At 36.9% G+C, this 25,215-nt stretch overlaps 1 protein-coding gene across 1 annotated transcript in view; it reads left to right on the top strand.

The window, feature by feature from the left end:
- The window catches only part of TTN (titin), a 229,028-nt gene that overhangs the window by 131,905 nt on the left and 71,908 nt on the right, over positions 1-25,215 (top strand). Inside the window, exons 179-228 of the mRNA XM_075286035.1 lie at positions 232-333; positions 526-612; positions 935-997; positions 1,776-1,850; positions 2,534-4,756; positions 5,325-5,372; positions 5,954-6,352; positions 6,504-6,779; positions 6,892-7,167; positions 7,255-7,394; positions 7,915-8,041; positions 8,131-8,394; positions 8,645-8,911; positions 10,197-10,460; positions 10,545-10,684; positions 10,781-10,907; positions 11,035-11,301; positions 11,481-11,747; positions 11,838-12,104; positions 12,198-12,337; positions 13,043-13,169; positions 13,824-13,966; positions 15,300-15,423; positions 15,505-15,771; positions 16,241-16,338; positions 16,431-16,599; positions 16,721-16,987; positions 17,079-17,348; positions 17,472-17,750; positions 17,838-18,246; positions 18,354-18,478; positions 18,592-18,858; positions 18,999-19,268; positions 19,355-19,657; positions 19,748-20,050; positions 20,141-20,328; positions 20,485-20,599; positions 20,705-20,989; positions 21,076-21,227; positions 21,404-21,551; positions 21,726-21,903; positions 21,997-22,118; positions 22,212-22,499; positions 22,613-22,909; positions 23,009-23,195; positions 23,303-23,418; positions 23,510-23,809; positions 24,050-24,349; positions 24,465-24,570; positions 24,982-25,178. Of these exons, the coding sequence (XP_075142136.1) occupies positions 232-333; positions 526-612; positions 935-997; positions 1,776-1,850; positions 2,534-4,756; positions 5,325-5,372; positions 5,954-6,352; positions 6,504-6,779; positions 6,892-7,167; positions 7,255-7,394; positions 7,915-8,041; positions 8,131-8,394; positions 8,645-8,911; positions 10,197-10,460; positions 10,545-10,684; positions 10,781-10,907; positions 11,035-11,301; positions 11,481-11,747; positions 11,838-12,104; positions 12,198-12,337; positions 13,043-13,169; positions 13,824-13,966; positions 15,300-15,423; positions 15,505-15,771; positions 16,241-16,338; positions 16,431-16,599; positions 16,721-16,987; positions 17,079-17,348; positions 17,472-17,750; positions 17,838-18,246; positions 18,354-18,478; positions 18,592-18,858; positions 18,999-19,268; positions 19,355-19,657; positions 19,748-20,050; positions 20,141-20,328; positions 20,485-20,599; positions 20,705-20,989; positions 21,076-21,227; positions 21,404-21,551; positions 21,726-21,903; positions 21,997-22,118; positions 22,212-22,499; positions 22,613-22,909; positions 23,009-23,195; positions 23,303-23,418; positions 23,510-23,809; positions 24,050-24,349; positions 24,465-24,570; positions 24,982-25,178 (12,219 nt within the window). The remainder of the gene's footprint in view (positions 1-231; positions 334-525; positions 613-934; positions 998-1,775; positions 1,851-2,533; positions 4,757-5,324; positions 5,373-5,953; positions 6,353-6,503; positions 6,780-6,891; positions 7,168-7,254; positions 7,395-7,914; positions 8,042-8,130; positions 8,395-8,644; positions 8,912-10,196; positions 10,461-10,544; positions 10,685-10,780; positions 10,908-11,034; positions 11,302-11,480; positions 11,748-11,837; positions 12,105-12,197; positions 12,338-13,042; positions 13,170-13,823; positions 13,967-15,299; positions 15,424-15,504; positions 15,772-16,240; positions 16,339-16,430; positions 16,600-16,720; positions 16,988-17,078; positions 17,349-17,471; positions 17,751-17,837; positions 18,247-18,353; positions 18,479-18,591; positions 18,859-18,998; positions 19,269-19,354; positions 19,658-19,747; positions 20,051-20,140; positions 20,329-20,484; positions 20,600-20,704; positions 20,990-21,075; positions 21,228-21,403; positions 21,552-21,725; positions 21,904-21,996; positions 22,119-22,211; positions 22,500-22,612; positions 22,910-23,008; positions 23,196-23,302; positions 23,419-23,509; positions 23,810-24,049; positions 24,350-24,464; positions 24,571-24,981; positions 25,179-25,215) is intronic.

Below are 25,215 nucleotides of genomic sequence, written 5' to 3'. Positions count from 1 at the left end.
TCAAGCTTTCTAAAATAAATCTGTTGCAAATATTAAAAAAAATAAACAAAAACGATATAACCTTCCTAATAATTCAATGCTGTATCATTGTCCAATTGTTTGTCCTATGTACCTCTTATTGGCACTTTGCTCTATATGTTTCCAAATGCTTGATGATTTATGTTGCGATGTGATGTTTTCTTGACAACGTATCTTAAGCACCATAGAGTAAAAAAATTCTCTGTCTTAAAGTTTTAAAACCAGTCAAAAAGGAAGAAGAGCCTCCTGTACTAAAACCAGTAGAGAAGGTGAAAAAACCTGAACCACCCGCAGAGAAGGTTAAAAAACCTGAAGGTAACTAGCAATATGTCTTATTGATGAGAATCCTATAAATGTAATGTTCTGTACTTTGTCGTGTTGACTCTTTCTGTCTTGTAACGTATTTCAAATGTATCTTACGTATCAATCTTCCATCATTAAAAAAAACTTTTTGAGTGAAATAACTCCGTCAGCCTTGCCCTTAAAACTTCAATACTATTTTTTAAGTTCCGGAAGTTCAGAAGAAAAAATTACCAGAGGTAACCCCAGCCGTGAAAAAAGAAGAAGCAAAACCAGCACCCGAACCAGCCAAAGGTATATGCAGTTTGGGATTCTCTTCTAACTGAACAATATGACTTCATTAATATTCATGAATTAACTACTTTTTAATTAAAAAAACAATATATACAATGACCTTGTTGGTTTTAACCAATGTCCTTTCTTGCTTGTGGAAAAATCATCTTCACTAATGTGTCTTTGTAATCTACTCTTAATTCTATAATTGTCATATAAATAAAAGTTGTGTATTTCTAATCTTAATATTTACCTATTTTAAGACATTTTACTCTTTATCAGTTCAAGCAAAATAAGTGTTTAATGACTAAATCTTAATTAACCAATGGTAATGTGTTTAAAGTTCCAGAAAAAGCTAAGCCTTCAGCTGTGCCTTCACCACCGAAAGTGCCATCACCTGTAGAAGGTAGGATAAAATCTTTCAATTGGTGACTTTTATGATCAATTGCTAGTATTTATTGTGTTTTAGGTAGATCATCCCAGTAAGGCCTGGTTCACATCTGGGGACGTCATGGGGACCCCCCGAATGGAATACTGAACACATTGACAAGCGATGAGCTTATGAAAGCACATGGACCTTGTAGACTATAATGGGGTCCGTGTGTTTTCCTTGCGGTGTCCAAGAAAAGTACTTCATGATCTACTTTCCTCTCTGCATGACTCATGCGGACACCGCATGGAAAACACACGGACCCATTATAGTCTATGCGGTCTGTGTGCTTTTATAAGCTTAACGCCTGTCAATGCATTCGGTATTCCGTTTGGGGAGTCCCCATGCGGACACCATGAATGGAATACCGAACGCAGATGTGAGCCAGGGCTCATCTGTGGTTCTCTACAAACTGATAGATTCCAGCATTTAAATTACAGCTGCAGAGCACAAGATGATTTAGATATTGTTTATTATTTTTCATATTATAGTTTTCCTATATTTGTATCAATGCACATTGTTATAAGTATTAGATGTAATTTTTCAGCAAAAGAAAGGTCCTTAACCCCATTGAGGACCTTTCTTACGTGGGAAATATAGTGTTCCATATTTACTATTCATATTAATAGATATAATGCTAGTATATACATCTGAGCATTTAACCCTAGACCTTCTTAGAATATTATGTCATTACATTTAACTTTCCAGGACCAATATTTTTCATACAAAATAAACAATACATTTTACTCTACAGCTGTTCCATCACCAACAGCAGAAGAAGCTGCAGTTACAGCACCAGTCACAGCTCCAGTTGTTGGAAAGAAAGCAGGTACATTTTCTAACTGGATGTTTTTACTCTTAAATAAATTCTTAATAAATTGGGGGCTACAGACAGACCACTAAAATAGCAGGCACATTTGCAGGCGGAAGGATCCCATTTATTATAATGGAGTCTTCGGGTGTCTGTTGTTTTCAAATGAAAGCACTCACATATGCAGGACTTTTTTTTGTCTCGAGATTTGAGGCAGACACTGTGATAGAGTCTCTGATGTAGATGTGTATGTATACTAAGATACACAAAGTCAAGTAGCTAGAATAATATTCCAGTAATAGTAACACTGATAAGGTATTATTTAAATTCATAATAAAAATTGCCCAGGAAAATAGTGATATTGATTATTTAGTTGCCAGGTCTCAGCTTTTGTCTCTTGTGCATTTATTATTTGTTTACGACATTATTTTTTAATTAACATAATCTTGTTTCCGGTATGTCTCTGTTTCGTACCCTTGTTCTAGACAAAACTTTTGGTTAGTGTGTTCGTTTATGTGTTGTATCTTGTAACAGTATTGTCACTATTGTCGCTGTGCCATGTATATTAAATTTAATGGAAGCTTTGCTTATTTGTGATCTTTCAGTGGCAGTTCTACGTATCGTTTAGCTTTCTTTAGAATCTTATTAATTGTTCTTCCTCTTGGGTCTTGATTTGTGACTTAAATATAAAACCTTTGTAGTCGCAGAAAAACCTGCTGCCTCAGTAAAGATAAAGCAGAAAGGTACAATGATGACTGAAGAAAGCAAGGTAGAAGGAGTTCGGAGAATACCTTTTATTTCTGGTGATAGTGTCCTACCAATCGAAGAAGATATAAGTATTAAAGCAGAAATACTACAAGTAGATAAAACTGAAGTGGAGAGAACGATTTCATATAAAAAAGATAAGATTCAAATTACTACAAGACACAAGGGCTATGAAGAACCAAAGGCAAAAGAAATAATTGAATATACAGAGGAATATTCTGAAGAAGAATATGAAGAGCCTCCAACTATCTTACAAGAGGAAGAAAAAATAAAAGATAAAAGATTTAAACAGGTTGAAATAGCTGTCAAAGAGCCTGAGCCAGTTGTTCTAGTAGAAGAAGACATTGAAGAAGTTGAATACCTTGAACCACCAACACCACAAATAAAACCCAGTAAAAAGGAAAGAATGGTAAAAGAAAAAGATACCCCCAGTGTAGCTGAAAAAGCAAAAAAAGAGCCTTTAAAAATAATAAAAGAAGGTAAAACTAAGGGAATTGAGCCAGAAACTGCCAAAAGAATAAAGGAAATCAAAGTAGATATGGCAGAAGGAAAGGTAAAAAAAGTTGTTAAAAAAGTTTCCTCATACGAATCTCCAATGATGGAAGAAGAAGAAGAAGAAGAAATCATAGAAACTAGTAGTGCAGAAAGCGAAGAAGAACTAGAGGAGGATGAAATACCCACTGAGAAAATCAAGGGAATTAGAAAAGAGAAAGAGAAAGCTAAAAAGGTTATTAAAAAGGTTCCCAAAGAGGAACCTCTTATTGAACATATTGAAAAACCTGGGAAAAAGTTAAAAGAGACAAAAACAGATAAAATTGTAGAGAAAGCTAAAAAAATAACCCCAAAGATTCCCTCAAAAGAACCAGTAGTTTCCCCAGTAATTTCCCCAGATAAAATTATAGAAAGAAGTAGTCCTGAAAGTGAGGAATCATTGGAAAGCCAGGAAGAACACATCAGAGAACCTCAGAAAAAAATTAAGGAGCCAAAAGTGGACAAAACTATTGATAAGGATAAGAAAATAAGAAAAAAGGTATCTGCCAAGGAAGGCATTGATGATGACGAGAGTCTAGAAGTAAGTAGTTCTGAAATTAGTGATATCATTGAACCTCCTGGTAAGATATTAAAGGAGCGACCTGAAAAAACAGCCAAAAAAATCAGGGAGGCGGAAGTAAAGCAAACAATCAAAGATGATGAGATGAGAGATCTAGTTGGAGTTGATAAAGCAGTACCTAAAAAGAGACCTCAGCTGGGAGAAGAGCGTGAAAAGATAAAAGATGAGAGTATTATAGATATAGGTAAAGATAAGCCTCACCTAAAAACTAGGGCAGAATTAAAAAGCAAAGAAAAACCCTCAAAAGACACTGTAGATAAAGTCAGTGATAGAGACCAAATTTTGTCTAAAGATACTGTAGAGGCTAAGAAGAAACCAATAATTAGTCCAAAATCAGAAAAACAAGATATTACTGATGTAGTTTCTCCAGAAATACCTAAAAAAGAACTGTGTGTAGATGACAGAAAAATTGAAAAACCACAAGAAAAACAAGTTGCTATAGAGATAACTGATGAAACAAAGGTTACCAAAGTAGATGACGCAAAAGACCAACTGAAGCGACCAGTTGGAAAAGAAGGAAAGCTTGTACAACCAGAAAAGGAGAAGGAACCTAAAAAAGAAGACATGCTCCAATTGCCGAAAATCAGCCGTTTGAGAACTCCAATAGATAAAGACAAGATGACTTCTAAAGTACAGTCCGTTGAAGAAAAACCTATTATGCCAACTCTTAAAAAGGTTGAGAAAGTTAAAACTCCTGTTATTACTGAGGAGCAAATCTTCTCTAAAGGCATCTTAGGAAAAGAAGACTCACCTGGAAGGGTGCTCAGCAGAACCGGTACACCTACTGGCCTCAAGAAAACAGAACCAAAGAAATCTTTAGAGAAAGAATCGCCTCTTCCAAGGATTCCTGTAAAAGGAAAGGATTTAAGTCCTCAGAAAACAGAAACAGAATCTGAGGAAGCAGAGGAAGAGGAAATCTGGGAACAAGAAATTGAAAGTCTATCCGAGCACACCGACTATGGGTCTGAGGAAGACATACTGAGTGAGGACAGTGGACATGCTAAAAAAAGTGCTGTTGAATCTCCAGCAAAGGCTATTGGAAGACGAGGTGAGGAGTCTTTGCTCAAAAAAAAAAAGATCTGCTTTAAAACTTCATATTCCACAAGCCACCATCATTTTCATGCGCGCTAAATATTCTTGGATGGAAAGCTTATTTCATAATTGCTTGGAGAAACTGATCACCATTTCCATTTATTCATAAACTTGTTCATCTTTGAAGAAGAAACCATATGTCATCTTGTCATCTTTCATTACATTTTTACATCACGTGTCCATTCTTCATTCTGGTCAGGGATATGTACTTATCATAAAAATGGTTTTCATAATGTTTCATTGTCTGTCTGTCCGTTTTCTGTTTAGAAGATGCCGTAGCAAATATCCACAAACGTTCCAAATCTAATATCACAGTTTTGCATGTTCCATCGCTAATTTCTCTAGTTTTTATTTTATGGTTAGCAGAATAATTTTGGGGACATACATCTCATTTAGCTTCACTACTTGTCTAGTCTATTACAGTCTTATTAAACCCATTACAGTTCACTTTATCATTAATGCTTCGTTTAAGCAAATCCAGCAAAGAAATGCACTAATATCACTCACTAACTGTTTCACTTTAGAGGGTAAACCAAAAGAAGAAGCACCAAAGGGTAAACTACCACTGAAAGGTGAGACTGTTGCACGTTGGCTTGCCTCTACTATACCTACATTATAATATATAAGGAGTTGTATTTACTATCAAAAGCATGACACCTTTTCGCTGTCCTAAAACGTCATTTCATAAGTATATTTTATTGAAAATTCGATTTGTAATTTTGTCTACTGTTGTTTATGTCTTTGGTAGTTTTTTTTTGTTCATTGCATTATCATTGATGATATGTTGACTTGCTGCGTAGAACTACAGTGCGGGCCATAAGTATGGATACACCCAAGGTCTGCAGATCTCACTCCATTGGACTTCTATCACTGGGGCTTTGCAGATGGCCGTCATGGGCGTCACCCGGCCTCAAATGTTTCCCCCCTCTCATGTACTAATATGCCACAAACAGTAAGGTGATATCAGCAACCCCTTCCATTTTATCTGGATGTATCCATACTTATGGCCCGCATGGGTGTATCCATACTTATGGCTCACCCTATATTGAGTATGCGTCCTGAAATGTGCATGATGCCTGGAGTGCCACAAGTTACAACATTAGCATAAGAGAAAGCTTAATCCATTTTTCCAATGTCCACATCTGAATTTTAGGTATCAAAAAGACACCATCACCTCTTGATGCTGACAAGAAGAAGCTTCGTCCTGGCAGTGGTGGTGACAAACCTCCAGATGAGCCGGCATTTACCTACCAGTTGAAGGCTGTCCCACTGAAATTTGTAAAAGAGTTGAAAGACATTGTCTTACAAGAGGCTGAATCTGTTGGCTCTTCTGCCATATTTGAATGTCTTATTTCACCTTCTACTGCTATTACCACCTGGATGAAAGATGGCAGCAATCTGAGAGAAAGCCCCAAGCATAAATTCATCGCTGATGGGAAAGACAGAAAGCTCCATATCATTGATGTCCAGTTGTCAGACACTGGAGAATACACATGTGTTGCAAAACTTGGAAACAAAGAAAAAACATCAACAGCTAAGCTGGTCGTTGAAGGTATTTGATTTTTTTTTAAACTGAAAAATAAGTATTATTTTGATATTGTTTATTGCTTTATAAATGTTCAATGTTAATTCGTTAGTGATCATTATGGGGATGGTGGTCAAAGTCATATACTATGTTTATAATGAATTTCAATCTCCTACAGAATTGCCGGTGCGCTTCGTAAAGAACCTTGAAGAGGAAGTCACTGTCATTAAAACGCAGCCATTGTATTTGAGCTGTGAGCTAAACAAAGACAGGGACGTTGTCTGGACCAAAAATGGCAAAATACTCAGTGAAGAGCCAGGCAAATACCAGATCAATATAATTGGATTGAATCGCACGCTCACTATTTTAGCAGCTGATGATCCAGATGCTGGAGTATATACTTGCAGTGTGGAAAGCGCTAATATCAAATGTTCCTCAAATGTCAAAGTAGTCGGTAAGACTTAAAAACTGATGATAAAATTAAAGTGGTTTGCTATACAGCATGACTTCATAGAGAATCTAAAACATTACTATTAAATGTTTCTATTATTGTGTCTTTTCTGCAGAGGTTATCCGTGACTGGTTGGTCAAGCCGATCCGAGACCAACATGTGAAACCCAAGAGTGCAGCAACATTTTCTGCAGATATCGTCAAGGACACACCAAACATCAAATGGTTCAAGGGAGAGGAAGAAATTCCAACAGAGCCAAGTGACAAATTTGAAGTGGTAAAGGATGGAAATCACATTTATTTGACCATCAAAAATGCTGGTCCTGATGATGTAGGAGAATATTCTGTAGAGGTTGAAGGAAAAAGAGTCACAGCAAAACTCACTCTTGGTGGTATGTAAAAAAGATTCTTTTTAGATTTAATAATACATGAAATGGATGTTGATGAGAACAATAAGTGATCCATTTTTACCCTTACAGAGCGGGAAGTTGACCTCCTTAAACCAATTGAGGATGTTGTGATTTATGAGAAAGAATCTGCTTCCTTTGACTGTGAGATATCTGAGGAGGATATTCCTGGAGAATGGAAGCTTAAAGGCGAAGTACTGCGTCCATCACCTGTAAGTCAATAACTCATGCTTATATTAAAAGAGTAGCATAGTAAGATTTGGAAAATATAGGGGGCCACACGGTGGCTCAGTGGTTAGCACTGCAGCCTTGCAGCGCTGGAGTCCTGGTGTTCAAATCCGCCAAGGGCAAAAAAAACCCTCTGCAAGGAGTTTGTATGTTTGTATGTTCTCCCCGTGTTTGCATGGATTTCCATCCCATATTCCAAAAAGACATACTGATAGGGAAAAAAATGTACATTGTGAGCTCTATGTAGGACTCACAATCTACATTTAAAAAAAAAAAAAAAAAAAGATTGGAAAAGATATGTCAGGTATATATTTGATACATACATATGAATCTACGCATAAAATGTATTTCCATATGATGTTATGCAATCAGGCAAAAAATACCAAAGTATGTATACAAAGTATGTACTAAGGTGTAATATTTCCTAATAATGTTGATTATTTCTTAAAATAATTTTTGGATATAGTTTTGGAATTACATTTTTTAAAATGACTTGTCTTTTAGACTTGTGAAATCAGAGCTGAAGGAGGAAAACGCTTCCTAACCCTGCACAAAGTCAAAGTTGACCAAGCTGGAGAAGTCCTGTACCAGGCTTTGAATGCCCTGACCACAGCCATTCTTACTGTGAAGGGTATGTTTTACATCAGGATAATGTGACCTTATGTGTTATTTGTTCTCTGGTCTTATAACTTTTATCTTTGAACCACCTTCTGTCTTTAGAAATTGAGCTCGACTTCGCTGTTCCTCTAAAGGATGTTACCGTTCCAGAGAAACGCCAAGCTAGATTTGAATGTGCTCTTACCCGAGAAGCAAATGTCATCTGGTCAAAAGGCTCAGATATTATCAAGGCCGGAGACAAATTTGACATTATTGCTGACGGAAAGAAGCATATCCTTGTCATTAATGACTCTGCATTTGAGGATGAAGGGGAATATACTGCAGAGGTTGATGGCAAAAAGTCAACAGCCAAACTCACGGTTGAAGGCAAGTTGATTACAATAGTATGGATGGCTAGGAATCATTCAACAAGTAAAATTCATATAGGGCAACGTATAAAAATAAGAAATCTATGTAAATATCAATAAGTGACGCTTTGTCACTTTACAGAATTATTTTAATTAGTAACCTACACCGACTTATTGATCTTATCACTATAGCACCCTAAATTCAGTTGGAGTGGATTTCTACCTGGTAGAATACTGAACGGTATTTTATTGGAATACTTCTGTTTCAGGAATCAGACTTAAGTTTATTACACCACTTAAAGATCAGACTGTTAAGGAAGGAGAAACTGCTATCTTTCAATTTGAGCTTTCCCATGAGAATATGCCTGTGACCTGGTACAGAAATGACAAGAAACTACACACAAGTAGAACCATTCTTATCTCCGAAGAAGGCAAGACTCACAAACTGGAAATCAGAGAAGTGACCATGGACGACATCTCCCAAATTAAGGCAGAAGTTAAAGGTCTACATACAGCAGCCAATCTAAAAGTATTAGGTATGATATTTGTTAAATGGCCGTCGCGCAGCTGTGAATGTTAAGAATATAATTATATACATGTATATAATTATATGGTCATTACTATTACGCAAGGATGAAACCCATCGGAGAAGTCCTTAATGCTTTATCGCTTTTTCGTCTTAGTCTTCCTTTTCATTTTCCTCTTTATTACTCTTGGCACACAACAACTGCTATTCCAGCTACAACTGAATCCATGCTAGTCTTAGCTCATAAAGCATCTTAGAATCTTATAAATATACATGTTATATTTACGTGTCTGAAACCATGGCCATAACCTCCCTTAGCTTTTAGATATATTAAACATGCAACTAATCTGACTCATTTTGATTAATCTAAAATTATACGGAATTCTGCAAATAGATTTTACATTACTAATTTAATACCATTTAATATTGCTCTTTGCGATCAAGGGGTATTCTAATCATTTAAAGTTTCAATGTAATCCCTATGGGAATGCTGGAGATAGTTGAGTGGAGTGTCAGTCGCATAGAATAAATGGAGCGGCATGGCGTATGCTTGACCTGCTATTCCATTGCAATGTGAGCACAGGACCCAGGTCTTATGATTGGTTGGGGCCCCCACTGATCAGCAACCTATGAAGAGAGCTTTTCTGAACATTTCTATAATACCATTAACAGGTATTAATGCCACATTTTCCATGATCTAGCTCAAGCTCTTAGTCTGATTTTCTAATTGCTTATCAGCCAATCAGTATTTATTTTTTATACTAAAAAGCACTGCTTTTAGACCTTAATCTAAGTTCCCACTGCCCAATTTAAAGCCACCATGTTATTGTCGCACATAACGTCTTACGTCGCAATTTCTTTTGTTCTTTATCCGAGGTCCTTACAACAGAGTCTTTCTGTTGTAAGACTACTGAGTTAGTGCTTGTTGTTATGTCTAAGTATATCTGTGCTGTTGTTTGTCTTTTTACATATACTGTAACTGTCTTTATTTCCATGTATGTGTGTATGTCAAAGTATATTTTGTTGTTGTACGCTATTTTTGTCAACGTTACAGTCATCCATTGGCGCTACTGTCTAAAGTATCCTTGTATTGTCTTCTTTATATGTTGTTCTGTAAATGTAGGTGCGTCACATCAAGCATATATCTGTATATATGTGTTTGTTTATGTTTTGAATATATATGTATAGTCTTTTGTTTGTTGGTCTGTTTATTTCATAGGTTCCATGCTTGGTGGCATGCTACCTCAGCAATACGCGTGGCACTATATTGATTATTTTTGGTGTTCTGTTTACAGAGGCCGATCCTTACTTCACCGTAAAATTGCAAGACTACACTGCCGTGGAAAAGGATGACATCACCATGGAGTGTGAGCTCAGCAAAGACGTACCAGTCAAATGGTACAGAAACGGAGAAGAAATCAAGGCTTCAAAGACTGTATCCATCAAGACCGATGGCAAGCGCAGAATTCTGAAGATTAAGAAAGTTGATGATAAAGACAAAGGGGATTATGAATGTGACTGTGGAACTGATAAGACCAAAGCAGCTGTGAACATAGAAGGTAGCTGTATAGGCAACACATTCTGGATTTCATTATAGCGATTATTATTAAAATAAAAATATAATATAATCTTTGCCATTGCAGCACGTATCATTAAAATTGAGCGCCCCTTGTACGGAGTGGAAGTGTTTGAAGGTGAAACAGCACGATTTGAAGTGGAAATCTCAGAACCTGACGTCCATGCCCAATGGAAACTTAAGGGAGAGATTCTGTCTCCTTCACCTGTAAGAAATTCATTCATTCTATGCATTTGCCAGTGAAATTAGTAAAAACAATTTTAGTTACGTATTTGTGAATATATTTGTTTTTTCCCTAAAAAGGACTGTGAAATCATAGAGGATGGAAAGAAACATGTCCTCATATTATATAACTGCAAACTGGATATGGCAGGCGAGGTTTCCTTCCAAGCTGCTAATGCCAAAAATGAGGCTAATCTCAAAGTGAAAGGTGCGTATATATTTTACAATTTCAGAAATATATAATGGCGAGAGTCCATATTATTATTTCCATATATACAGTATTCTGCATGTGTGCATACTTATTATCAACCTATTGTGTCTCTATTTTGTCGCAGAACTTCCACTCATCTTCATCACTCCACTCACTGATGTCAAGGTGTATGAAAAAGATGAAGCAAGATTTGAATGTGAAACGTCCAGGTTGCCGAAGACGTATCGTTGGCTCAAAGGATCACAGGAACTTCAGGCCGATGACAAGTATGAACTTCTTGCTGAAGGCACAAGACACTCTGTGGTGATCAAATCAGTTGCCTTTGAAGATGAAGCTAAATACATGTTTGAAGCTGAAGACAAGAGAACCACTGGAAAACTCATCATTGAAGGTTTGATACTTTATAAATTTCCTCGCAAAAATTCTGATGATGCAACATTTTTGTATTACAACAACATAAAAATATATTGAAGCTACAGAATGCCATCAGACATTAACAGTAGTTTAGACACAGTTATATTGTGGATTTTACGACAATCCTTTGTAAAACATTGTGTATGTGTGTTATAGGCATCCGTCTTGAATTTGTAACACCACTCAAAGATGTAACAGTCAAAGAACAAGAAACAGCAGAATTTACTGTCGAGTTATCTCATGATAACATCCAAGTTAGTTGGTTCAAGAATGACCAGCGCCTTCATCCTAGCAAGTCGGTCTCATTCCATGACGATGGCAAATTCCACAGTATCAAGTTCAAGGACGTCACTCTGGATGATACTTCTCTAATCGAGGTTGAAGCCATGGGAAAAACATGTGAAGCTAAACTTACTGTGCTTGGTAAGTTTTAATAAAAATGGCTTCTTGAAGAAACTATCAGCTAATCCGTCTCTTAAATCTTGATATTGAAAACAAATGTTTTATTTGCAGAGGGAGATCCATACTTTGTAACCAAACTTCAAGACTACACAGCAGTGGAGAAAGATGACGTCGTGTTGCACTGTGAGGTCAGCAAATCCAAAGCACCAGTAAAATGGTTCAAAGATGGACAGGAAATTATCCCATCCAAGAATGTCATCATTAAATCTGATGGAAAGAAACGTATTCTGACCATCAAGAAGGCTTCAAAGAAGGACATTGGTGAATACACTTGTGACTGTGGTACTGACCAAACCACTGCCAAGCTCAACATTGAAGGTGACTTATATAAGCCATTAACTATTTCTTGTCATTCCATGCCGTGAAAAAAACCTTTTCTTATGACATCTGTTTTTCTTTTGTCCGCCTCAGAACGTGACATTAAGGTTGTCCGGCCTCTGTACAGTGTTGAGGTTATAGAAACAGAAACTGCTCGTTTTGAGACTGAAATATCTGAAGAAGACGTCCATGCTAACTGGAAATTGAAAGGAGAGCCTTTACATTCTTCTCCAGTAAGTATTTCTAGCATACATTATGTTTAGTCTTACCATTTAAGGGTATGTTCATATGGAGTTTTTTGTAGGCGGATTTTGACACGGTATCCACCTCAAAGTCCACCTGCAAAAACACCTCCCTTTCATTTCAATGGGAGTTACTCAAAGTTTTTTTTTCTGCTAGTGATTTTCTTCAGCTAGCGGAAAAAATGCAACATACCCTATCTTCACATGGATTCCGCAGCTGTCAGCCATGGCTTCCGTGGCTTCAGACACATTCCTGCTTGGGCAAATTTATTCGGGCCTAACCAGGAGGGGGATGCCATGACATGTGGCTAGCCGAGCGAAAAAACCATATGGTGGAAAAGATTTCCACCATGTGAACATACCCAAAGAGTGTTTTATCTACTTGAACATGTTTACTGTAACAAGAAGCTAGACGGTAATAAACTACAGGCCATAAATAAACACGATAAAAAAATCTAAAACTTAATAACCACCATCCATACTCTTACCATATTAAAGTTCAGAAGTTGTAGTAGAACCACTAAACTAAAGTATTATGAAACAGTTATAAAACTGTAATAAAAGGCATAGAATATTTTAGGATATCCTGAGCATACTAGTATAAAAAGGCATACATAAAGTTTAAAAATAGGAACCATAAAAAGAAAATGAAATGTTGAGCTAATTTTTTAAATTATAATACACATTTTTTTGTAGGATTGTGAAATCAAAGAAGAAGGCAAAAAGCATTTCCTCATTCTTTACAATGTGCGTATGGACCAAGCCGGTGGTGTAGATTTCCAAGCAGCCAATGCAAAATCCAGTGCTCATCTCAAAGTGAAAGGTAATGTATTACATTAATTAAAAGATATTGCATATAAATAAAAAAAAAACTGGTTAGAAATAATAGAACTCTGTCACCATATGTGATAGAATTATATTATGATGTTATGAATCTATAGATTATGTTGTATAGAAAACTCCCATCTAATTGCTCTAAATAGGTTGCGTCATGGATACCATGGATGCTTTTTTAATAAGTTGTTATGAAAGAGGATAGTTATAAAGAAAGACTTGCTGTGTTGGCATGTTAACTGCTGATAGTGACAGCAATTTTGGAAAGTGCCAAGATATTGATGGACAGCAGCAGATAAGGAAGCACCGTTCCACCTGTCCCTGTCCAATAGCAAGTTTGCTATTTTAGAAGGGGTATGCCATATGCAGCAAAAAACATATGGCCGATTGGTGAAGGGACAGATGCTGCACACATACAGTATACTGCTGACTCTGTTCAATGTAAGGAAACACCGTATGCAAATTGTAGCAGGCCCCTCCCCTTAGTAGCTTCTGGAGGCCCCAGTCACTGGGAGACTTTAAATAGTTTCAGTGCAGCCCTCAGCACCCTGGAGGGAAGCCGCAATGGAAATTGGAGGGTAAGGGGCCTGTGCTTTCCTGTGAAGGAGGATTGTAATGGAAATGTCTTCTTCTGTTGGAAAAGCTCGCGTTATTGGCCTGCTAAGGCCCTTGAAAGATGTGACTGTAACAGCTGGGGAATCGGCTACCTTCGAGTGTGAACTTTCCTATGAAGGAATACCTGTGGAATGGTTCCTCAATGGGCAAAAACTGGAGCCAAGTGACAAGGTAAGGAACGAACTATTTGTATTACAATAATAAAAATATAATTAAATATTAGAATATTACATTATGTACATTATTAGTACAGTCATTTATTATTTGTAATTGAGTGTACTGAGAATGATATTCATGAGCATACATAATTTGCTTTTGGATGATTTAGTTTATTTTACTTAATAATCTAGGAATATTTTCAGATTTTGAGTTACTTGGTTGGTATAGTGTCCATGGTAAGGTATGCTCAGTTGCATGCCTTTCTTGAATATATTTTCATTCACTTGATAACCGTAGTAAAGTCCTGTGCATATATGGGGATTAGCAAGCTTAAAATTCCATTTCAGGCAATTGACCACATAACTTTGTGTCCAGATTTGCACTCCAAGTACTCTGTCGCCTGCTATTTTTATCCCGGCTTCAAGTGCTCCTTTTACATGTCAAGATACCAGAGCACTAAGCAATGTAAAAGCAATATTCAACCCGGACAGTATTAATTAACAACTATTTAAATAAAGCTGATTTATATTCCAGAACATAATTTTACAAAATATTAACAATAGATAGGGTTTAAGTAAATATAATATAAAATATGGTGAAACTATAGACTTACCGTACATTTATTTTTTAAATTTGTACAAAAATAAAAATAATATCAATAATTATTTAATTATTATTTTAGTATATTATTTTATTATTAACTGTTTTCCATTATTATTAGTAGTTGTAGTAGGTTTTATTTATATTATTATTAATCATAATACTTATTATTTTTATAACATTTCAATATAGCATGTGCTGTATTACGGAATGTTGCAAAAATATAGCTGTATACAGGAAAGAGGAAAAATACTGTGTATTATATAGCTTGTGATAGATAGATAGATAGATAGATAGATAGATAGATAGATAGATAGATAGATAGATACTGTATATAGCCCAGGTTATTGTCACTATAGTATATATAGAGGCAAAAGCCAGATTATATCCTCAGTGCACAGGACAATTATAGGATATCCACCTCTGCAACTAGAAGTAGCTATGAGTAAGGGCCCTTATACTCCAGAAAGACACCAGTAAGGGGGACATAATTTCCCATGATTTTGTTCCGCCTGTAATTTCTCTGTAAATAAAGTGAATTTTACAGCCATAGATGTACCAGACCCTGCTATTACTACATATAGTTTCAATATGATTTTATTAGAATGCCACATTTGTTACTCAAATACATTTGTGTCAATGCAAAATACATCTTTGCATTACTTGCAAAACCTGGATGGAATGTGATTAACATATACATTATATTCATATGTCTCGTAACCCAAAACAATATATGTATTGGTAGATTGTTACTCGTGCTGAGGGAAGAGTTCACACGATCACACTCAGGGATGTGCAGTTACCAGATGCTGGAGAAGTAACACTCACTGCTAAAGACTTCAAGACACAGGCCAACTTGATTGTTAAAGGTAAAGTTGTGGCTTTCAATATGACTTTTTTCGAGCAGCAGAACTTACAGAGCATCTACTAACCAGTTTTCAACCTTATAGAACCTCCAGTTGAATTTACCAAACCTCTTGAGGACCAAACAGTTGAAGAGGAAGCCACTGCAGTTCTTGAGTGTGAGGTGTCCAGGGAAAATGCTGAGGTTAAATGGTTTAGGAATGGCCAAGAAATCCACAAGACCAAGAAATATGACATTATTGCCGATGGCAGAGTCAGAAGGCTTATCATTCATGGCTGCACACTGGATGATGCACGGACATATACATGTGATGCCAAGCATTTCAAGACATCGGCATTCTTGAATGTAGAACGTAAGTAACTCTATATAATATATAATAAATATATATTATATATTAATTTATATAAACATTTTGATGGATTTTATCCATAAAATCTGGTCATTATTTGATCCTGAAATGACCTACTTTAGATGTAAAAAAGTTGTCCAGTTTAGTAAAACAACTTTCTTATATACTATTAAAGGATTCAGGTTTAATAAATGGGGGTCCCCTTCTAGGATCCTCATCTCCTGGCCATAGTAAAGAGTGCCTTTTGCTCTGGGGGATCTGTTCTGCATTATGCAGACAATCTATTCATTTAACTGGACACTGGTGTAATGTCTTATTTCCCCTGTGGGGCTGCTGTAGGAAAATCAATCACTTAATGCTAGGTATACCCATATTATAGGTGATCGGTGGGGGTCCCGGTAGAAGGAAGCAATAGAGGTAGACTAATAAAAAAAATATTTTGTAATGACGCCAATTGTATACTTTTACACAGCTCCATTTGTGGAATTCACCAAACCCCTTTCTGACCTTGAGGTTAAGGAGAAGGAAACTGCTCGTTTCGAATGTGAAATTTCCCGTGAAAGTGCCAAGGTACTTTACTTCAGATCTTTAAGCATTGAAATTTCTGTCCATAAATATATTGTTTTCATCCATTAACCACCTTTGGTTATTGTACATGACAGGTCCATTGGTTCAAAGATGGAATTGAAATTCGAAAGGGCAAAAAATACGATATTATTTCTAAAGGAGTGACACGTGCCTTAGTTGTGAGCAAATGTGTCTTTGATGATGAAGCAGAGTATGTCTGTGAGTCAAAAATGGCTAGAACCTCCGGACTGCTTACAGTCATTGGTAAGCAACATTTACATACCATAGTAGTGTATAACAATATGAAACCGTGACATATTATGGAGCATTGGCTTCATCTAACTAAATTTATTTTGTATTTTGTTCATTTACTATGAATTTGCAGAGGAAGAAGCAATTTTCACGAAAAATCTACCCAATATTGAAGCTTGTGAATCGGAATCTGTCAAACTGGTTTGTGAGGTCTCAAAGGCCAGCGCTGACGTTGCTTGGTTCAAAGGAGACACTGAGTTACCAGATGGCGGAAGATACGAGCATATCGCTGAGGGCAGAAAACGCATTTTGATCATTCATAATATTAACTTGGAGGATGCTGGAGAGTATAACTGTAGATTGCCAAGTTCACGAACAACAGGAAAACTTGGAATAAAAGGTAAAAACCCAAATCTTTAGTTTTAAGTAAAATAAGATGTGTAGTTACGAGTAGATCAAGTTTCTCATGGTTTTTTTTCCCATTTTTGTAGAACTTGCTGCTGAGTTTATTTCTAGACCACAGAACATTGAGGTACTAGAGGGAGAAAAGGCAGAATTTGTCTGCTCTGTTTCAAAAGAAGCATTTGAAGTCCAATGGGTTAGAAATGACGTGATCCTTGAGTCTGGTGATAAGTATGACATCAGTTCCGATGGCAAGAGGAGAATACTTGTTGTTAAAGATTCAGTGCCAAAAGAAGATGATGGCGTCTATGCTGCCATGATTGGACAATCTAGAGCACCAGCAGAACTGACAGTGATTGGTAAGTGTCCTTACATCTTAGACATCTTTCCCAACTCCCTCATATATACGTATATATATTTATCATACATATTATGTTAGTTATGAAGCCAGGGTACTTACCATGGAATGTTGTATTTTACAGAGAGACTTAGAATCATTACTCCTGTTAAGGACCAACAAGTTAAGGAAGGACAAGAACTTGTCTTTAACTGTGAAGTCAACACAGAAGGGGCCAAAGCCAAATGGTTCAAGAACGATGAAGCAATATTTGATAGTCCCAAATATATCATGGTACACAAAGATTTAGTTTATACTCTAAGGATAAGAGATGCTCAACTAGACGACCAAGCCACTTACACAGTACAACTGAGTAACCACAGAGGTGAACAAGTGAAGTCTTCTGGAACTTTAACAGTTTCAGGTAAGTAGATAGTGAGCATTATTCTGATTAATCTTCCACTGTAAAAGATTGCAATAACTTAGATGATTTTTTCATCTTTCATTTTAGAAGAGGATTTGAGAATCGTTGAGCCTATTGAAGATATTGAGACAATGGAGAAGAAATCAGTCACTTTCTGCTGCAAAGTCAATCGTCCAAATGCAACAGTCATGTGGATGAAGAATGGCCAAGAGGTTGTTTTGGACAGAAGAGTTTTGTACAAAGTTGACAAATACAAACATTCTCTGATTATCAAAGATTGTGGCTTCGTCGATGAAGGTGAATACACTGTCATTGCTGGACAAGACAGGGCAGTAGCAGAACTTTTAATCACAGAAGCTCCAGCAGATTTTGTACAGCATCTCCAAGACCAAACTGTTATTGAATTTGAGGATGCAGTTTTCACTTGCCAACTCTCAAAGGAGAAAGCAGCCGTGAAATGGTACAGGAATGGGCGGGAACTTCGCGAAAACAAAAAGTAAGACTTGCATTTTATTACATAATCAGCTATGGAATATTGCTATAATGTATGCAGAACTTTGGTGGTAACACCTTTTATTCACACATTTATTTATTTTTGTTAAGATACCAATTTGAGAAAGATGGAAGCCTCCACAGACTTATCATCAAAGACTGCAGACCAGAAGATGAATGTGAATATTCATGCGGAATTGATGAAAGGAAATCCAGAGCTAGACTTTTTGTTGAAGGTATACTTATTGTTAATACGCATCTCTCCAAAAATTCCATATCTATATCTATTGTCTATATTGCATTGATCTAATTCTAAATTAAATTATTATTTTGCTTCATTTTTATTTAGAAATTCCAATTGAGATTATCAGGCCACCACTTGATGTCTTCGAAGCACCAGGCGCAGATGTCATCTTTGAGGCTGAGTTGAATAAGGATAGAGTTGAAGTTAAATGGTTGAGAAATAACATGATCATTGTCCAGGGAGACAAACATCAAATGATGAGTGAAGGAAAAGTTCACAGAATGCAAGTGTGTGAAATCAGACCCCGTGACCAGGGTGAATACAGATTTATTGCCAAAGATAAAGAAGCAAGAGCAAAACTTGAGTTAGCAGGTACGTTAATTTTTTTTTTAACAGATACAAACAAAAAAAATAAGTTTTGCTTTCGATACTGGTTATCGGAATGATCAAATTTTACCTAAATAAGCAGAAGCAGAGAACTTTTTGTATTTACCACATTGTGTTATCAACAGCTGCACCCAAGATCAAGACAGGAGACCAGAACATCGTGATTGATGCTGGCAAGCCACTTACAATGTCTGTACCATATGATGCCTATCCAAAAGCAGAAGCTGAATGGCGTAGGGAAGATGAAACTTTGTCGGAAGTACATGTTGATACAACAGCAAATACCACAAGCTTCAGAATCCCTGAAACAAAGAAATCTGACAAAGGGCGCTATACAATCATACTACACAATAAACATGGCAAGGCAGAGGCTCATATTAACTTAGATGTAATTGGTAAGTTTTGTTTGAATGCTACCAGAAATTCTTATTTTATTTTTAGTTAAGATTTTAATATTAAAAAAAAATATATCAAATTTCAGATGTTCCTGGACCTGTTAGAAATCTTGAAGTGATTGACACATTTGATGGAGAAGTCAGCCTGGCTTGGGAAGAACCAGAGAGTGATGGCGGTAGTAAGATCACTGGCTACATCGTTGAAAGAAGAGATGTTAAGCGCAAGACATGGGTTCTAGTCACTGACCATGCAGATAGCTGTGAATACACAGTTACCGGACTCCAGAAGGGCGGTGTGGAATATCTTTTCCGTGTCAGCGCAAAGAACAGAGTAGGTGCTGGCGAGCCAGTAGAAACAGATAAACCTGTTGAAGCCAAGAGCAAATTCGGTAAGCACTAATCAACAATTGCAAAAGATGGATAATTTTTATTTTGTTATAGATTATAATGATTATAATATGCATGATTATCTTTTAAAGATGTTCCAGGACCTCCATTGAATGTAGATGTTTGTAACGTCAACCGCTTCGGTGCATCACTGACCTGGGAACCACCAGAGTATGATGGTGGATCTGAAATAACAGCGTACATTATTGAACTGCGTGACAGAGCTTCAATCAAATGGGACACTGCCATGATTACCAAACCAGACGAGCTGGGAGCTACTCTCAATGATGTTGTGGAGAACAAGGAATATATTTTCCGAGTGAGAGCTGAAAATCAAGCTGGAGTTGGCAAACCAAGTGCTGCAACACGTGCTGTAAAGATCAGGGATCCTATTGGTATGCACATACTCATGGTTGATATACCGTTAAGTAACTAAAAGTTTAGTGGTCCAAGGCAACTAACTGTATGTGCCTTTTTCTTTACAGAAAGGCCAAGTCCTCCTCTCAACCTTACTCATTCTAAACAAACCAAGGATTCTGTTCAGCTTACATGGGAACCTCCTCTGCAGGATGGAGGAAGCCCAATATTAGGCTACATTATTGAAAGGTGTGAAGATGGCACAGACAAATGGATTCGTTGTAATGTGAGACCTGCACCAGACCTTACATACAAGGTATGTCCATGATGCTCATGTAAATGTGGAATTTTTTAATTTTTTAAAGGTTATCATAACTAAATATGGCAAATTACGGGAAACATTTTTAATAAAGAGGATAATTTTACAGCTCTGTACATATTTAGTTATTATCTGCTTGGTTGTATACATTAGGTAACTGGTTTGAAACCTGGGGCAAAGTATCACTACAGAGTTTCTGCAGAGAATGCTGCTGGCATATCAGATCCTTCAGAAAGTCTTGGACCACTTACTGCAGATGATCCTCACAGTAAGTAAACAAATTGCTTCCCAAAATTTCATTTTAAATATGGATATTGACAAAAATGTATTTACATATGGAATGTATAAAATGTAATTTTTTAAATTTTTTCAGAACCTCCCACCATGGATTTAAGAGCTTTCAAAGATGGCCTTGAAGTCATTGTCCCTGAGCCTCTTAAAATACAAGTTCCTATCACTGGCTACCCAACTCCTACTGCAGTATGGTCAGTGAATGGTACAGTCTTGGAAAATAATGAACGTGTCAAGATCGAAACAACTGCAGCATTTGCAGAGCTTGTTATTTCTCCAAGTGAACGACCTGACAAGGGAATTTATACATTGGAGCTTCAAAATACTGTAGGATCTGTATCTGGAGAAATTAATGTTAATGTCATCGGTAAGTGTAATAGTGTAAGTGTAATATTATTGAATGATAATCCTGCAGAAACGTAGTCTTATTAATTGTTGTGTAACCTTTCTTAGCTCGTCCAAGTGCTCCAAGAGAGCTGAAGGTTGGAGACCTCACAAGAAGCACTGTTAATCTGTCCTGGGAAGCACCTGAGAATGATGGAGGCAGTCCATTGACTGGATACCTTATTGAGAAACGTGAAGTCAACCGCAAGACATGGGCTAGAGTGAGTAATAAACAAAAAATTCATTTCATAAGGATTTCAACACTGGCTTACATAGCCTTTAAAAGCCAAATTTTATGGACCACAATTAACCATTTAATTAAACCAGTATTTAATATTATCTGTATTATTAACTATTAAAATACAGATTGATTTTTGATGGCTTCGTTCTGTTTTAGGTCATCGACAATGTTCTTGACCAAGAATTCACCGTCTCTGACCTTATTCAAGGCAGAGAATATCTGTTCCGTGTATCAGCTTGCAATAAATGTGGACCAGGAGAACCTGCATACATTGATGAGCCAGTAAACATGTCTGCACCAGCAAGTAAGTCTGAATTTTTATTATATGTTGAGAATGCCAATATTCTCAATGGTTAACTCATGACTTGACATTGCCAGACAAATCCTTTAAATACACAGGAGAGACTGGACAGTGTTCTAGCTTATCGATTATATTTTACAGTGTGTTGCTCAACTCATTTATATTCTTCTATCACAGCTGTTCCTGACCCACCTGAAAACGTTAAATGGCGCGATCCAACCTCTAGAGGAATTTTCCTTACATGGGAACCACCCAAGTATGATGGTGGCTCACGCATCAAGGGTTATCTGGTGGAGAAATGCCAACGTGGAACTGACAAATGGGAAATTTGTGGTGATGCTGTTATTGAAACTAAGTAAGTATGATCTCTGGTGGAGGTCTTATAGAAAAACTGAAAAAAAAGGGTTGTTTTTCTTTGTAACATGAAAAAAATCTAACTTCTTCCCAGATTCCAAGTGGACAATCTCACTGAAGGTCAATGGTACGCATACCGTGTAAAAGCACTCAATAGACTTGGTGCTAGCAAACCAAGCAGACCAACCGATGATGTCCTTGCTACAGATCCTAAAGGTATTTCATATTCTGAACATTTATGAAAGTGTGATTCTGCACAATACCCACAATATGATATATGTGACATACTCTTCCCCTTTATTAATACAGAGGCTCCTGAAATTTTCTTGGATGTTAAACTGCTTGCTGGCATCACAGTGAAGGCTGGAACCAAAATTGAACTACCAGCCACAGTAAAAGGCAAACCAGAACCTAGGATTACATGGACCAAAGCTGACTCTCTGCTGAGAGTAGACAAGCGAGTTACTATTGAATCCAAACCTGGACATTCTACAGTTGTCATTACAGAAAGCACCAGAAGCGACTCTGGAACTTACATCATTGAGGCTGTAAATACCTCCGGAAGAGCTACGGCAGTTGTTGAAGTGAACATTTTAGGTACAAATTTGTTTTCTTTGTAAAAATAGCGTAAAAGTTATATTTAGATTATTTGCACTTTTTAGATGAATGTACACTACCTAGCTCATAAATGCCTATTTGTGTATATACAGATAAACCTGGTCCTCCAGCTGCATTTGATATTTCTGAGATTACCAATGAATCTTGCGTACTAACCTGGAATCCTCCACGAGATGATGGCGGCTCAAGGATTACCAACTACATTCTGGAACAAAGAGCAGGAGACAGTGAAATCTGGCACAAACTCTCATCAACTATTAAAGAGACTCGATTTAAGGCTACAAAACTTACTCCTCTTAAGGAATACATCTTCAGAGTCAGTGCTGAAAATATGTATGGTATTGGAGAGCCTGTACAATCAAACTCCATTGTTGCTAAGTACTCATTTGGTAAGAGAATATTTACATGCTTTGTCCACATAATCCCAAAGATTTAGTCTTTGCAGTCAATGGAATATTATAATTTTTTATATTGATTCTGTTTTACAGATCCACCTGGCCCACCCACTCGCCTTGAACCATCTGACATTACAAAAGAATCAGTGACTTTGACCTGGAATGAACCAGATGAAGATGGTGGAAGCCCAATAACTGGATATTGGGTTGAAAGACTCGATCCTGAAAGTGGAAAATGGATCAGATGCAACAAAATTCCTGTTAAAGATCCCACATATAAGTAAGCAACCCATGTGGACATATTTACTAAGTTTTGTGTAGTTAAGATAAAATAATATATCAGTAATCTGCAATATATGTTAACTGTACATCTTCTATCTTTTACAGAGTTAAAGGTCTTACAAACAAAAAGAAGTATCAGTTCCGTGTCTTGGCAGAAAATATTGCTGGTCCTGGAAAGCCAAGTAGAGCGACTGAGCCCATCTTAATTAAAGATCCAATTGGTATGTTAAATGTTTACATATAGAATGAAGCTAACATTGCCACAGATGTAAAAGGAACATTAATATAACATGCATTTTTCTTTTGATGTAGATCCACCTTGGCCTCCTGGCAAACCAACAGTCAAGGATGTCGCTAAGACATCTGCATTCTTGAACTGGTTGAAACCAGAGCATGATGGTGGTGCCAAGATAGAGTCCTATGTTATTGAGCTTTTGAAGACTGGAACTGATGAATGGGTTAGAGTGGCAGATGGTATTCCCACCACCGAACACTTCTTGAAAGGCCTCATGGAAAAACAGGAATACTCATTTAGAGTAAGAGCCGTGAACAAGGCTGGAGAAAGTGAGCCTAGTGAACCAAGTGACCCAGTACTCTGCAAAGAAAGACTTAGTAAGTTGCCTCCACTTTTTGTATAAGCACAAAATAGTCCAAAACAACATATAAGCCTGTCTATCAATAGTGTTTTATTTCTACTAGCAACAGTATATACAGCTGTACACAAGCCATTGACAATGCAGTACACATTTTATAAACTTTCTTGTATGTAGCAAGTTACAGTACCGAAAGGTTGTAAAATATTGTACTTGAGTAAGTGGTGTGCTAAACATAGTTTTCCTTGTATTTCGTTAGATCCTCCTTCTCCACCCCGCTTCCTTGAGGTTATGAATATAAGTAAGAATGTAGCCGATCTTAAATGGACCGTTCCTGAAAGAGATGGAGGCTCTCCAATCACCAACTACATTGTTGAAAAGAGAGATGTTAGACGCAAAGGCTGGCAGACAGTGGACACCACGGTGAAGGATATCAAATGCTCTGTAACTCCACTTTCTGAAGGCTCCTTATATGTATTCCGAGTAGCTGCTGAGAATGCAGTAGGACAGAGTGACTATTGTGAACTGGAAGACTCAGTGTTGGCCAAGGATACATTTAGTAAGATATATTTTTTTTATTCTAAATAGCAGAAAAACATACATTTGAGTTGATGGTAATGAATTATTTGTGTCTCAACAAATTGTTTTTTTTAACACTCATATTGTGTTTTCAGCTACCCCTGGACCACCATACGCTTTAACAGTGGTTGATGTAACAAAGAGACATGTTGAACTGAAATGGGAAGCACCCAAAAATGATGGTGGAAGGCCCATACAAAGGTAAGAATGGGCATACACTTTAGATAGCCATCAGCTGAACAGCTATTCCACTTGAATTCCCTTACACTATTGGGTTGGCTAAGTGAACACATGTTTGCAATAGGGATGTTTGCAATAGGGAGAGGGGAGTAATCCACTTCCAGACACCTTGGTTGATGGTTTCACTTCCTTTAGAATAAAATAATTGAAATTGAATATGCCTGAATCTTCTTCTTTTTTTGCAATATTTTCTTTTGGTAAGAATCTAGTCTCCCATACTTTATAGATGTCTTCTGGCACTGCCAAGTGGGGGGGTTTGGCTGACATTTATCAAATGTGTTAGTTACACATACAGAGGAAATGCATAGGGTATACCCTATCATATTGATAGGTAAAGCTATACCTAAACATATCCATATTATTTCAAAACAGATATGTTATTGAAAAGAAAGAGAAAATGGCCACACGCTGGGTGAAAGCTGGAAGGACAACTGGACCAGACTGTAACTTCAGAGTAACAGATGTTATTGAAGGCACAGAAGTTCAATTCCAGGTTCGTGCAGAAAATGAAGCTGGTGTTGGTCATCCAAGTGAACCTACAGATCTGTTGGCAATTGAAGACCCAACAAGTAAGTAAAAATGCAAATAAACTAGAAAAAAATGTAT

This window comes from Leptodactylus fuscus, chromosome 8 (genome assembly GCF_031893055.1).
Source record: "Leptodactylus fuscus isolate aLepFus1 chromosome 8, aLepFus1.hap2, whole genome shotgun sequence".
Lineage (NCBI taxonomy): Eukaryota > Metazoa > Chordata > Amphibia > Anura > Leptodactylidae > Leptodactylus > Leptodactylus fuscus.
The sequence above is the reverse complement of the archived record's forward strand: the minus strand, read 5'-3'. Positions and strand labels throughout refer to the sequence as shown.